The sequence below is a fragment of the Pelodiscus sinensis genome, chromosome Z (assembly GCF_052426305.1).
Source record: "Pelodiscus sinensis isolate ZL-2025 chromosome Z, ASM5242630v1, whole genome shotgun sequence".
Lineage (NCBI taxonomy): Eukaryota > Metazoa > Chordata > Testudines > Trionychidae > Pelodiscus > Pelodiscus sinensis.
In genome coordinates, this window is record NC_143085.1 from 18,126,551 (window position 1) to 18,139,007 (window position 12,457).

Genomic DNA, 12,457 nt, shown 5'->3' on the forward strand with positions numbered 1-12,457 from the left:
GAGGTAGAGGCAGGAGCCAGGGGGAGCTGACTTAAAAGCAGATTTCTCCCAACACCGGCTCCGTGGTGCTGCCTGTTCCTCCCACCCTCCCCCCCATTTCACTGAGGCAGCAACACAAGAGTGGCAGGGGGCTCCTCAGGAGTGAGTCAGGGAGTACACTGGCTGCTGGCCCCACCCCTAGGGACTATTGAATAGTCGTGTAACTGCTAAAATTGTATGTAGTTACTTGACTATTCAATTTTCCCAAAGCTAACATCCCTAATTTTTGAACCTTAGGGTATATTTTGAAATCAAGTGAAATTTATTTTACCCTGATCAGTTAAATAGCATAGAGTTTGAAGCACGAGAATTTTGCCTTCATTCTTAATAGGTTTGATTGAAGATTTCACTGTTCCTTTTAAAACAGAGGACTTCCATCTTTATTAGTGCATTAATTTAATTAAAATTTGTTTGGTGTGGTTTTGGGTGGCATATTTTCAAAGGCATAAGCAATGGTTAAACGCTTATCTCCCATTGACTCTTTATCTTTGAAAATGTCCTTTTTGTTTCTTAATTTTCATTACCTAAGCAGCTGGAAAAAAAAATGAAGAAAACAAAATTCAAGCGACCAGAAAATAGGCCATTCTGTGTTCTCTCATGTGCAGAAGGTGTCTCTTGCTAGAAGCACAAGACAGTACTTTGCTCATACCCAGACCTGACGACAGCAATTCTAGGCCCGTGAACAGAATAGTCAATGGGCCCCCATACATGCACAAGCCATGCCCACGTGGATGCAGTCTGCCTGACAATTGGACGGTGCTGTGCCTGTGCTGCTGGTGCATAGGAAGCTGCTGGTTGCACTGACTGACACTCTCTTCTGGGTTTCCACATGCCCGCCTGGCTGCCTTTACTGCCACTGATAACATTCCCAGGACATGTCTAGGTGCCATGTTCCCTTTGTCCCATCTGTCAGCAGGCCTGCTCATTCTTTATTTTTCATGTTTTGTATACCTTTAGTGTCAGTGGATATACAACAAGAAATATAAATCTGCAATCAACAGCAACAATAATGAAAGAGGTAGCTATAAAAAGACTTACGGAATAGCCTCGTCCTGAAAGCGATTGAGCAGAACTCTGTAGGAGGAAACAATATGCCATAGTAAGTAAAGGAAGATTATGTGTAATGTAATCTAAGAGAGAGACACTATGAGATTTCCCCCACCTCAATATATTTTGGGGGAAATTTTACAACTAAATCATTTCTTTGGTTATTTTCTGGCATTCCCCACACTGCTGTCCTAGTCACTTCGTAACAGAAAGAGCATTTCCAGGTGCTAGTTCAGAGGCTCTTTAATACATAAATTGTGATTACTCAACTACACAAATGTTACAAACTACACAAATGCCAGTGTGAACAGCGCTGTCAACATGTGAGCTTCTTTTGCCAACATAGCTAGTGCTGCTTGCAGGGGCTGGAGTAATTAGGCTATTATTAAACAGTTTACAATGGTGCTGTTACAGTGGGCTTACAATGGTGCTGCTACAGTGGTGCAGCTATACCCAGTAAACTCTATAATGTAGCCATATCCTAAGCCTGACTTCAAAGGATGTTTCTTCACTGCAATAAAAAATATGATTGCAGCAAGTCATATTTGCTCCAGCTACTGTGAATTATAACAACAGACATTTGGCAGCACAGGTTAGCCTCTGACTACAGAGGAGACATATTTCAAGGCATTTGGGATTGGTCTACAATAGAGACTTATAGCGGTATAAGAGGATGGGGTGGGTTCTGGCGTGGACTAGAGAATGGGGTGCTCACCTGAGGAGAGAAGGGCAGTGGGTTCAAGTCCCACCCAGGCAAGGAGCAGCAGGACAGCCAACCCCCAGAATCAGGGACAGATGACCATTTTGCGGAGCCCAGGGCAGCCCAATTTTGCAGGGCCCCCCTTTGCCCCGGCGCATGTGCGGTGGTGCCGCGGGGCTTCTTGAAGCGCGGGGCCCAGGAGGCTGCCCCTATCACCTTGCCCTATATCCGCCCCTGCCCAGAATGGCACCAGGAGAGCTTGTCCTATAGACATAATCCACCTCTGTGAAAAGTTATAGCTAATTACATAGAAGGGAGAGTCTCTCCCAATTGACATAGGAGCATATTCACTTAAACACCACAGCTGCACTGACGTAGCATTTTCAGAGTAGGCCTGCCCTTTAGAATCTTTAACTGGGACCAGGCAGATTGTCTCATGGACTTGCTTAAGACCGGACAGCCACTCTTCCCCTCCAGTGCAGCCACCCAGGAGAGAGTCAAGTGCCATTCAGATGATTAGCACAGTATCCACAGCTGTTCACATATGGCAGTATGAGTTTCTACTAGTGGTGCACATACAGACATATCTTGGTACAGATACAATTTATTCCACCAATGGATGGAAAAAATTAGAAGAAACACTGCTCTCCTCCCATGGAGAAACCTGCACGGAGCTGTGAGCACGGGCGTGTATTTGGAGTGGTTCACCCCCATTCCCTACACTTGCCCCTTCTGTGGTGAGAGGGAGAACCCGGCGCATGTCTCCCTCGAGTGCGCCAGGTTACAGCCCCTCTTTCGGCTTCTCCAGAACCTCTTGTTGAGGTTCTGGCTGCACTTCTCCCTTCACCTGTTAATTAACGCGCACCCCATCCATGGCCCCACAAAGTCACGGGACCTCCTAGTCAACCTCCTCCTGGCTATTGCCAAGATGGTAATTTATAAGACCAGGGAGCAGAGGTTGGCTGAGGGAGGGGCCTGCGACTGTGGGGCCTATTTCTGTTCTTGTATCTGCTCACGTATCCGGGCAGAGTTGCACTGGGCGGTGTCTGATGGCTCTCTCAAGACCTTCGAGGGGCAGTGGGCGCTGTCCGGGGTTCTCTACTCAGTGTCCCCATCCGGTTCCCTTGTTTTAGCCCTTTGACTCTTACACCCATCCCTTTTTTTTTCTTTATTTGTCCCAAGTAATTACTTGGTTCTCTAGGCTCAGTGGACCCTCCCCATAGGATGAGGGGAGGTCCTTTAGATGTGGACAGGCTAACGCCCTCCTTCTTCCCAGGCTCCAATAGGCACGGCAGAGCAAACCACCTGCCAGTGACTGCATGAACCACCTCCTCTTCCCATTCTTCATTGAGATAGCTCCCTGTGGTAATTATACCAACAGATTGCATGGAGAAGCAATCATGGGAAACGCTCTGATCTGTATTATGCAGCTTTAATAAGTTTTGTCCCTTCTGTGTACAAAGGCACCACACATGAATGGTTGCTCATCATTTCTTCTCTCTCCACCCCCTTCCTCTCCACCTTACTGTCCATACTTCTCCATGACAAGGTGCCTTTACTCCTCTCCCCAGCCACATACTACTCTACCACTTCTCCTCTGCTTCCCTGGACAGACTGCTCAACCGTCTGGTCCTTTTGTCCCTCTGCATCTTGGGATAGCCTACTGAGCTGTCTCACTGCCTCTATCAGTGGACTTCACTTTCTCTTTCTCTTTGGCTGACACCTTTCCTTCTCCTCATTTGTAATGGTGGACCTCGGAGAGCCAGTTAAGCTGATCTCACATCCTTCTTCCCAGCTCTTACACATCACCAGGCTCTTATTTGCAGTAAAGGATCTGGAGGCCTGTAGAAGGAGCAGGTAGCAGGGAAAAGGAACAAGAATTATGTGACCAGCCAGTCCTCCAGCAATAGGCATGGTTTGAGGATGTTTTATCATTGCTAATCCTTGTAGCATTCCATGTGAGGTAGCTGCATTTTAGTAATACCCTTTTACACAATGGTTAGCATGCTTCTGCAAAGATTAAGAGAATTGACCAAATGACACTGCTGGTAGTGGCAGAGCCTATGGGAGAATTCAGAGTCATATCTACCCATTTCCAAAATAACCTAATGGTTGCTAATGCCTTGATATAACTTAGATATTACTTAGTATAGAAGCCTGAGAGAAACCCCATCCATTTTGTTCCCAGTCCTGCTAAAGGTTTACTTTGAGCACTTTCTTGACAATCATTTACCATATTACAAGAATGTTACACTTTAATACCAGGTGACTGTAAAATTATAATCAGTGGAAACTTCTCCCCAGTAATTTAACGTGCTTACTAACAGCAATCACACAGCTCAGATATCCCCAGATCTTAGGTTTCCAAACTGCATATGAAGAGTAAAGCTTTGATTGGGAACTCTCTGACAGTAATACATACATTAAAGTGCTTACATTGTTTAGGCTTCAGCCTCTCATATGTTACACACAGATCTGACCTCTGCTTCTAAACATCAGTAAAGGTTCATAGTTATAAATAAACCTTTCAACATAAAGTGGCTGGAAATAAAACTACTTGAGTGATGAAACGAAAGTCAGTAGCTTTTATGGGAATTCTGAGCTGATGAAAAAAAATCATCCCAAACACTAATAAACTGAAAACCAGGGAACTCATCATAATATTGATAACAACACCCCATTTGCATAAAGATATTCAACAGATAAATTACATTACCTGTTCCACCAATTTCATTGGTTGTCCATATAGTCAACGTATTAAACTTAAAAATATCATAGTCAAAGAACTGGGAAGGAGGCAACATATTTGCTCTGTGGAGGTTGGGGGAGGATGCTGTATTACCGCTCTTGACCTTGCAGTTTAAAATACAGAAACAAACAAGGAATTTAGCAAAATGGAAGAATAGGAGGCTTCATTACCAGCTCCCTTATGGGATTTTAAATGCAGTTCATAGCATCTTTTGTTTTAAAAAGACAAAAGCAGCAATCAGTGCATAATTTACTATACCTGAAATAATGATGATCGAATGCCACTTCACTGACATTTTTCACTTCTAAAAAGCTTGCTGTTACAAAGATACTCTCTCTCTGTCTCTCTCTCTCTCACACACACACACACACATACACACACACACACTTTAACATTAAAATTTCCTGCACCAGGAAAAGAATAGTTTTCTCTTACAGAATTTTCACTGCATATGTAAAGTAGTGAGCAGTATCTCACATATTTAGACTCATGTGAGTCCAAGACCCTGGCTTCTTGGACTGTTTGCATGGCTGTTCCCTGATATAGGCCCAAAATTTGTTGTTTCTTGGGAGAACTGGAAACATTCAAGTTTTTTTTTAAAACAATCCTTATCCAACTGCCGCATTCCAACCCTTTAGAAGCCTCAAAGGATAAGTGCCATACGAACACTTGAGTCAAATTCATGCATTTTGCTTGGCATTCCTAAAATGAAATCCTTTTGATTTTACTTCAAGATAAGCCATTTAAACACACTCATAAGGCCCAATCTTGAAGTCTTTACTCAACCCTTAGTTAAGAATCATTTCTACATACACAGAGACTTGATTATCAGCAGAAACTGAACCTGGGAACACCAGTATCAAGAAAAGAGGCCTCACCTACTCGACCTAGGGGAGAACTCCTTTAGCTGTAAGGGCTTATCTACATGGGGAAAGTGACTGGAATAACTACTGTGGAATAGCTACCCATGTGGACACATTTATTCTACAATAAGAGTGTTCCCATAGGGAACTAGACAGAACAGATTATTCTGCAACAGCTCTTCTAGTCAACTTTTTTGTGTTGACAAGTCCTGAGTAGCATGGTGTTACTGTCACCAGTTGCTAGAATAGTAATGGGCAACATAGGTTACCTAGTGGGCTGCAATGATTGGCTCTCCATCTCAGCGAGCCACAAGACTGTCATAATCAAGATGGTCTCTCAGGACTGAGTAATTCTGCTAACTGCGCTTGCATATGTAGAATCTGTGAAGCTGGGTCAACTGAACTGTAGCAGTGCTTTGATTGGATGCAGAAGGAGAACATGGTTCTCTCAGTCAAAGTTGTGTGCAATCAGCACACACCTCACTTCATATGCCCTTGGTTAGTGTGCGTATCACTTTAGTAATACTCGTAGAAAAAAATGATGTGGATGGAAACCATCAGAATCTGGCAACTCTGCACATGTGGGCAACAATAAACAAAATGTTTCACGGGCTTCTCATAGAACCCTGATGGCCTGCCACTGTGCTAGAGGAAAACATGTTACTTGGTGCCCTGAGTACCAACTCCAAAGCACCTGGCTCCCAGCCTGTGCTTACCTTCCCAGCTCCAGCTGAGAGTCTGAATAGCCAGAATTGGGAGGGAGGCTGGAGCTGCAGTCTCCTATTCTGCCACCAAAGGGGACCCATTCTTGAACCTGAATCCTCCCACTAGACGGGGAAGACCTGGTCTGTCACCCAGCCCAAGAACAGAAGGACCTGTTCATTATGGGTACATCTAAACTACATGCCTCTGTCGGCAGAGGCATGTAGATTTGTTTGTTCAGCAAAGGGAAATGAAGCGGCGATTTAAATGATCGCGGCTTCATTTAAATTTACATGGCAGCCGCGCTGAGCCGACAAACAGCTGATCAGCTGTTTGTCCACTCAGCGTGCTAGTCTGGACGCTCCCCTGCCGACATGAAAGCCCTTTGTCGGCAGCCCCGGTAAACCTCATCCCACGAGGAATAACGGGGCTGCCGACAAAGGGCTTTGATGTCGACAGGGGGAACGTCCAGACCAGCGCGCGAGCCGACAAACAGCTCATCAGCTGTTTGTCGGCTCAGCGCGGCAGCCATGTAAATGTAAATGAAGCCGCGATCATTTAAATAGCATAATCTTTAAATTTAAAGAGCATAGCACTGATTGGGGTAGGATGTTTCACCCAAGGAACATCATAGGTTTTGTTCAACAATACAGAACCTTTGAGGCAGCCTCTTGATAAAATATCATCAGGAGCACAGAACTGGCTGAGCTAAAGGAAGAGAATGCCTACTGAAGAACTGGTCACTTGGGGGAACTAGGAGACTCTGATTTTCTGCCAGAAGCGAGATATAATGAAGGGTTCTTCAGGGACAGCACAGGCCCAAATTAGGAAAAGCAACCAGAAAGTAATTAGTGACAACAAGGGGAGATTAATTATAGTGTTAGTTTTCCTGAATGTTAGTTCACTGATGTTAGCGCAAACACTATTTCCAGGTATGGGGTTTGACCTTAACTTGAGGACTGATCACCTGAGCCACATTTCCTTTCTAGACTTGCTCAGTGGTTATCACCACTAACACGCAAACCAGCAAGCATTTGAGAACATGTTAACTTCAAACTACATTTGGAAAACAAAAACACCTACAGGCCAAGAAGAATTAATGCCAAACAACTGAAGCACTTACAAAAACAAAGACTCGCAGACATGTTAGCCAGGACTTAAAAAATAAAATGAATCATTTTATCTTGTGTTAGCTTTGTTTTTATCAAATGAGCATTTCCCCTTGTTTGTAACCCAAATGACATAATGCTGCATCATTATACTGCCTGCAAATTAAATAGTATTTTTTAATTAATTTCATTGGGCAAGCTCTGAGAAATGCAAAGTGGTAAACAAACTGCATTAAAATGTAATTTGTGAAACAACGAGAAGGGCAGAACTTCTTCAGGTTGCCCACCAAACCAGACCTACGGAGGTGACAGCTAAGAAGCAAAAGGGCTATTCACGTCTAATAAATCCTAAGCACCTGTCAACGAGTGCCAACTAGTGTTAACTATGATAGGATGACACTTTGATATGGACACCTGCCCATAAGGAACAGCGATGAAAGCAATAATTCTTTCAGGTAGGTGCCAAACAAGGCATCAAATGCCTTTCAGTGATTTTCCAACTGTGAATGGATTCGAAACACTTCAAAACAACTTCCATGCAGTGAGTCTCAAGCAGGCTCTTCCTACATGGCTAAAAACATGTAGGAAGATATTGCCATGAAGGCTGGATACCTAAGCTCTGAGCATGGAGCCAAGAGACTTGCCAAACTGCTCGGTAAGGTTGGGGTAGGCCTGGCTCTGCACTCTTGGAAGGGTTGGAGTTGTAGGAAGCTGGCCCTCAGCACCACCCAGGGAAATGATCCGCTGCGCTCTACCAGCAATCTAAAAGAGTGGTTCCCAACCGCTGGTCTATGGACTGGTGCTGGGCTGTGAAACACGGGCTGCCAGTCTGCAGTGGCTCTGGGAGTTGGGGCCAGGATACATTTCCCAGCATTTCCAATCCCACCACGGCTGTTAAGAGATGCATGTCCTGCCCCGCCTCTCAATCAACCAGTGCTGGGCAGAGGTGGGGTCTCCTCCTGGCTGCAAGAGTAGTTCGCTGCATGGTGGGAGGGCTACGCAGAGCCCGACATGACAGCTTTAGAGCAGCCATGACCCAAGCAGCAGGGCTCAGCTAGCTGCTGGGAGTCAGCCGCAGGGCTAAATGAGGGGGGCAGGGCAGGCACTGAGTGCTCTGGGGTTGAGTCTAGTGTTAGGGAGCCATGGAAGAGAGGGGTTCTAAGATGTCCTGGGGAGGATCTGGGGGCAGTGCTAGCACTGAGGGAACTATAGGGGCAGGGCTGGCACTGGGGGGCACTGGGGACGAGGCTAATATTGAGGACTGGAGGTTAGCAATGGGAGGGTCTTTGGGGGGTTGGGTGCAGTGTCTCTCTGGAAACAGGAGGCTGGTACTGGGGGGGCTCTGAGGATGGAAGGCTGGACCTGGGGGGTTGGGTTCAGGGCTCTCTGGTATTAGTGTCTGGCTCTGGGGGGTAGTTGAGGGGTGGAGAGTTTTAGAGGTTAGAGGTATACTGAAAGTGTGAAGGGGTTGGGGCTTTTTATAGCGCAGACGGGCGAACCCATTCAGAAACTTTTGGCGGACCGGTAATATTTTATTTGCATAGTCATTATTTGCTGAATGAATATGCAAATAGGCAAATTAAATGCTACTGGTCTGCCAAAAGTTTGTGACTGGGTTTGCTGGTCCACGGTATAAAAAAGGTTGGGATAACTAACTATATTTGACGTTAAATTTTTATGTGTATTTTTTAAATCTGTAAACTTTGCATAGTTCTCATCACTATCATATCTGAGCAGTTCACAGTCTTTAATGCATTTATCCTGAGAACAATCCTGTAAGGAATGGACGTGCTCTTATTCGCATTCTGCAGATGGGAAACTGAGGCACAGAAAGGCCAAGGGCCAGATACACAAAAGAGACTCTTAAGATTGGCACTGATCCACGTACGTTGTATTCAGGACCCAATACATTAGACATGCTCAGAGGCCTTCTAACTCTGTATCAAACAGCTGTGGAAGGAAATCAATTTAATTAAATAATTGAATAATACATTTGGCTAGAGACAGAGTGTGAATTATTCAATTGTCTAGTGGTTAGAGCATTCACCTGAAAGTTAGCAGATCCCAGTTCAAACCCTCCTCCCCCCTTCCACTGCCAGCCTCTAAGCAATGCCCACTGAGCAAACCCTGCATGCAATTTAGATGTCTGATAGGCCCTTTGTGACTTAAGCAGGAAACAAGTGTCAATGTGCCTAGAGATAGGCAGCATAGAAGAAAAGACAAAGGCATATAGGGAACTATTACTGAAAAAACTCAGGTGCTGAGCAACTGTAGGTGCCTCTAAAGTTGAGCAGCAGCTGACCTAGAGTTTTGTGGATCACAGTGGACCCCACCCTATGTCACTTGCCCAAAGTTACACTGGAAGTACATGACAGAGCAAGGAACTCACCCTGGATCTTCCAACTCATAAGCTAATAGCCTAATCCTCTCTGGAACATGCAAATTTATCTCCCCCGCGGTCCATAAAGTATGACATGGTTAGTCAGCACTCAGAAGAATTAATAAAACTAATTTTTGGTTTAATTTCTACTTGGGAAATCTTACCTCAGATGGCCCCATGCAGTGCATCCAGTTTTACAAGGAGGAAAAGAACCGAGATACAAGACGTAAAATTCTCCATCCATCCATCCATCCATCAAGGCATTTATAACACTCTCAATCACCATCATGTTAGTACAGCCTTTAAATACTGTTGGAAACTAGTATTTCTGTTTCTCAGGATGGGCCTCATAAAACTAGACCCACTCTGGACAGTAGGGAGGGGAAAACGGAGTCTGGGAATAAGTTTATAGTTTAACCAGGAGCATCTTTATGCAATTAGTCATACCCCTCTCTGTGCTAATTGTAATGAGGTCAATTGACTTGCCAAATGTCAGACAGTGCATCAAGTATTCATTCAGATTAACAACAGGACATGCCTGGATAACCACAACATAATGTGATTTTAGGATGTTATGTAAAACTTGATTCATCTTCTCTCCTTAATTTTCCTATTTTATACACTAGATAAACAAAGAGTTTTCAATGTTTGCAACAGTTAAAAACTAAAAGGATTTGTTATTGGATATAAAATTATGTAAATGCTAATAATCTGTAATTGACCTGACAAGTCTTTATGGGGGGGAGGAGAAGAGCTTCCTACAAAAGAGGGTTTTAGAACCCCAGCCCCAGCTACTACAGAAACAGTAGCATAATGGAAAGAGAGCTGATGGCAAGTGATGGGTTATGAATCCTAGAAATCTGTTTGCCACAGAAAAACATGGAGTTTGCATTTTTTTAGAGAATCGTTAGTTTTTACATTTTGTAGGGGGAAAAAAAACCCATACAGTGGAACACCAACTATCCGATTTAATTGGGAGTAGAGCCGGATCAGCTGTTCAAAAAATAAGATAACTCGGAGAAAAGGCAGCACCATTTTCAGCCATAGATGGTGAGGTTTTTAAATTGGAAAATTTTGTGGTTTTTTTAATCATAGGAAAACTAGGATCCTTGGCAATAGGTGACTCTTATTTTACATACAGGATTCTGGGTAATAACATGAGATGCCTTTTCTAAAACTAAACTGCTTTTTATAGAGAGAACTATTTACAGGTGCTACAGTTGCAAGTGGCAGTCATGCCATATGCAAACCAACTCGATTTCTGGTGCCTTCTACAAAACTCTTCCCTCCTATACCCTGAGCTTCTCACTCTGTATTTCACACAGGTTGCTATAAACCTCACCATAGGTTCATCTTAGGTAACAAGTGTCACCATCTCTCACAATTTTAGCACAAGTTTTGCAATGTTTAACGTTTTATTTAGAGGCCCAGAACCTAGAAACAACTAAAATGTAAGAATCTCAACTCACTTAAAAAAAAAAGCCAGTTTCTAGTCATACTTGCAGAAAAAAGCTTGAAAATGCGAGTCAAGTGCATCCTAAAGATTCAATAACAAAATAGCAAAATTAAATAACCCCAAATTTCCTATGGTACAATCTCATCATTTATGGGGGCTTGAGTATTCAGTCTAATGACTTTTGAGGTTACCAGCACAGAGTACTGTGGCAGTTGCCTGGGGGCTTGGTGATTCAAAGTGCCTGGGTCTCCCAGCTGTCACTGCTGATATGGCAGTGGAGTGAACCCTGGGCCCTTTAAATCATTTCTGGAGCGTTGCTTCGCACAGTTCTGTGGATTGGAGGGACGGGGCAAATGCTGTGGTCTGGGCAGCACTGAGACTGACTGTCCTATCCCACCCCTTCTGGCCTAAGCCTCACCCCTTTCAGGGTTAAGGAGCTGGCCCCCCTCACACTCTGCCTAGGGCCCCACGGAATCTGTTTGCTCCACTGTCTATACCCAGTCATATAATTCATCTGATTCCTCACATCACCCTACAAAACCAGTCAATCAAATGCATTTTACCCCATTGTCACATGAAGAAGCTTTAGCAGAGAGACAGGGGCCTGAGCGTTCAGCAACCTTCACTGAGTTCAACTGGAACTACACGGTGTATCTACACTTCAGAGAAAACCCTGCAACATCAAGTCTCAGAGCCCTGGTTCATTAATTTGGACTCATGGGGGATCAGGCTATAGAACTAAAAACAGCCATGTAGATGTTCCCCGATGGGCTAGAGTCTGGGCCCTGAAATCAGGTGAACTGGGAGGATCTCAGAGCCTGGGCCCTACCTAAGTGGGAATGTCTACATTGCTGTTTTTAGACCAAGCCTTAAGAATCTGAATCTGCTGGCACCACAGATTTTTCTTTGCAGTGCAGCACAGCACACCTGAGATGATAAGCCCTTCTGAAAATCAGGCTCAAAATGGGTTGGCTCAGGCCATTTGGAAGTCAGTGGAAGAAATGCACCCATGCTTCAGAAATTCTTAATTTCCAGGCTTAGGCTAAGATCACAGTTCCCCTGCTCATAAGCATATCATGACCAGCTCCCTTCTCCTCCTCCCTCCCACTTCAGCTCCTTCGTTTTCCTGACCTTTCACCCCTTTTCACTCTTGTTCCTCTTTACTGTTCTCCTGTCCATAGCTCTGTTAGCAAGTTTATGCTTGGTGTACAGTCACTGTGTGGGGCTTCTAAATTGGTTCTCTCATTACTTTTATCCACAGGCAAGCCTTGGCTGGTACAAAGAGGTGCATACACCCATTTCAGCACAGTTCCTCTCCCTCCAGGGTCACAGTAATCAACCAAGAGAACCCAAGAATGCTAATTTTCAGATACACCGCCTTCACTATTCCACTTCTGAGTCCCAAAGACCAC

The 12,457-nt window shown here is 44.4% G+C and overlaps 1 protein-coding gene across 8 annotated transcripts in view; it reads right to left on the minus strand.

Moving 5' to 3' along the window:
• The window catches only part of FBRSL1 (fibrosin like 1), a 1,043,303-nt gene that overhangs the window by 552,767 nt on the left and 478,079 nt on the right, over window positions 1-12,457 (minus strand). For all 8 annotated transcript variants that reach the window (XM_075898366.2, XM_075898368.2, XM_075898364.2 and 5 more), the window contains exon 4: window positions 1,078-1,113. In XM_075898366.2, coding sequence (XP_075754481.1) covers window positions 1,078-1,113 — 36 coding nt within the window. The remainder of the gene's footprint in view (window positions 1-1,077; window positions 1,114-12,457) is intronic.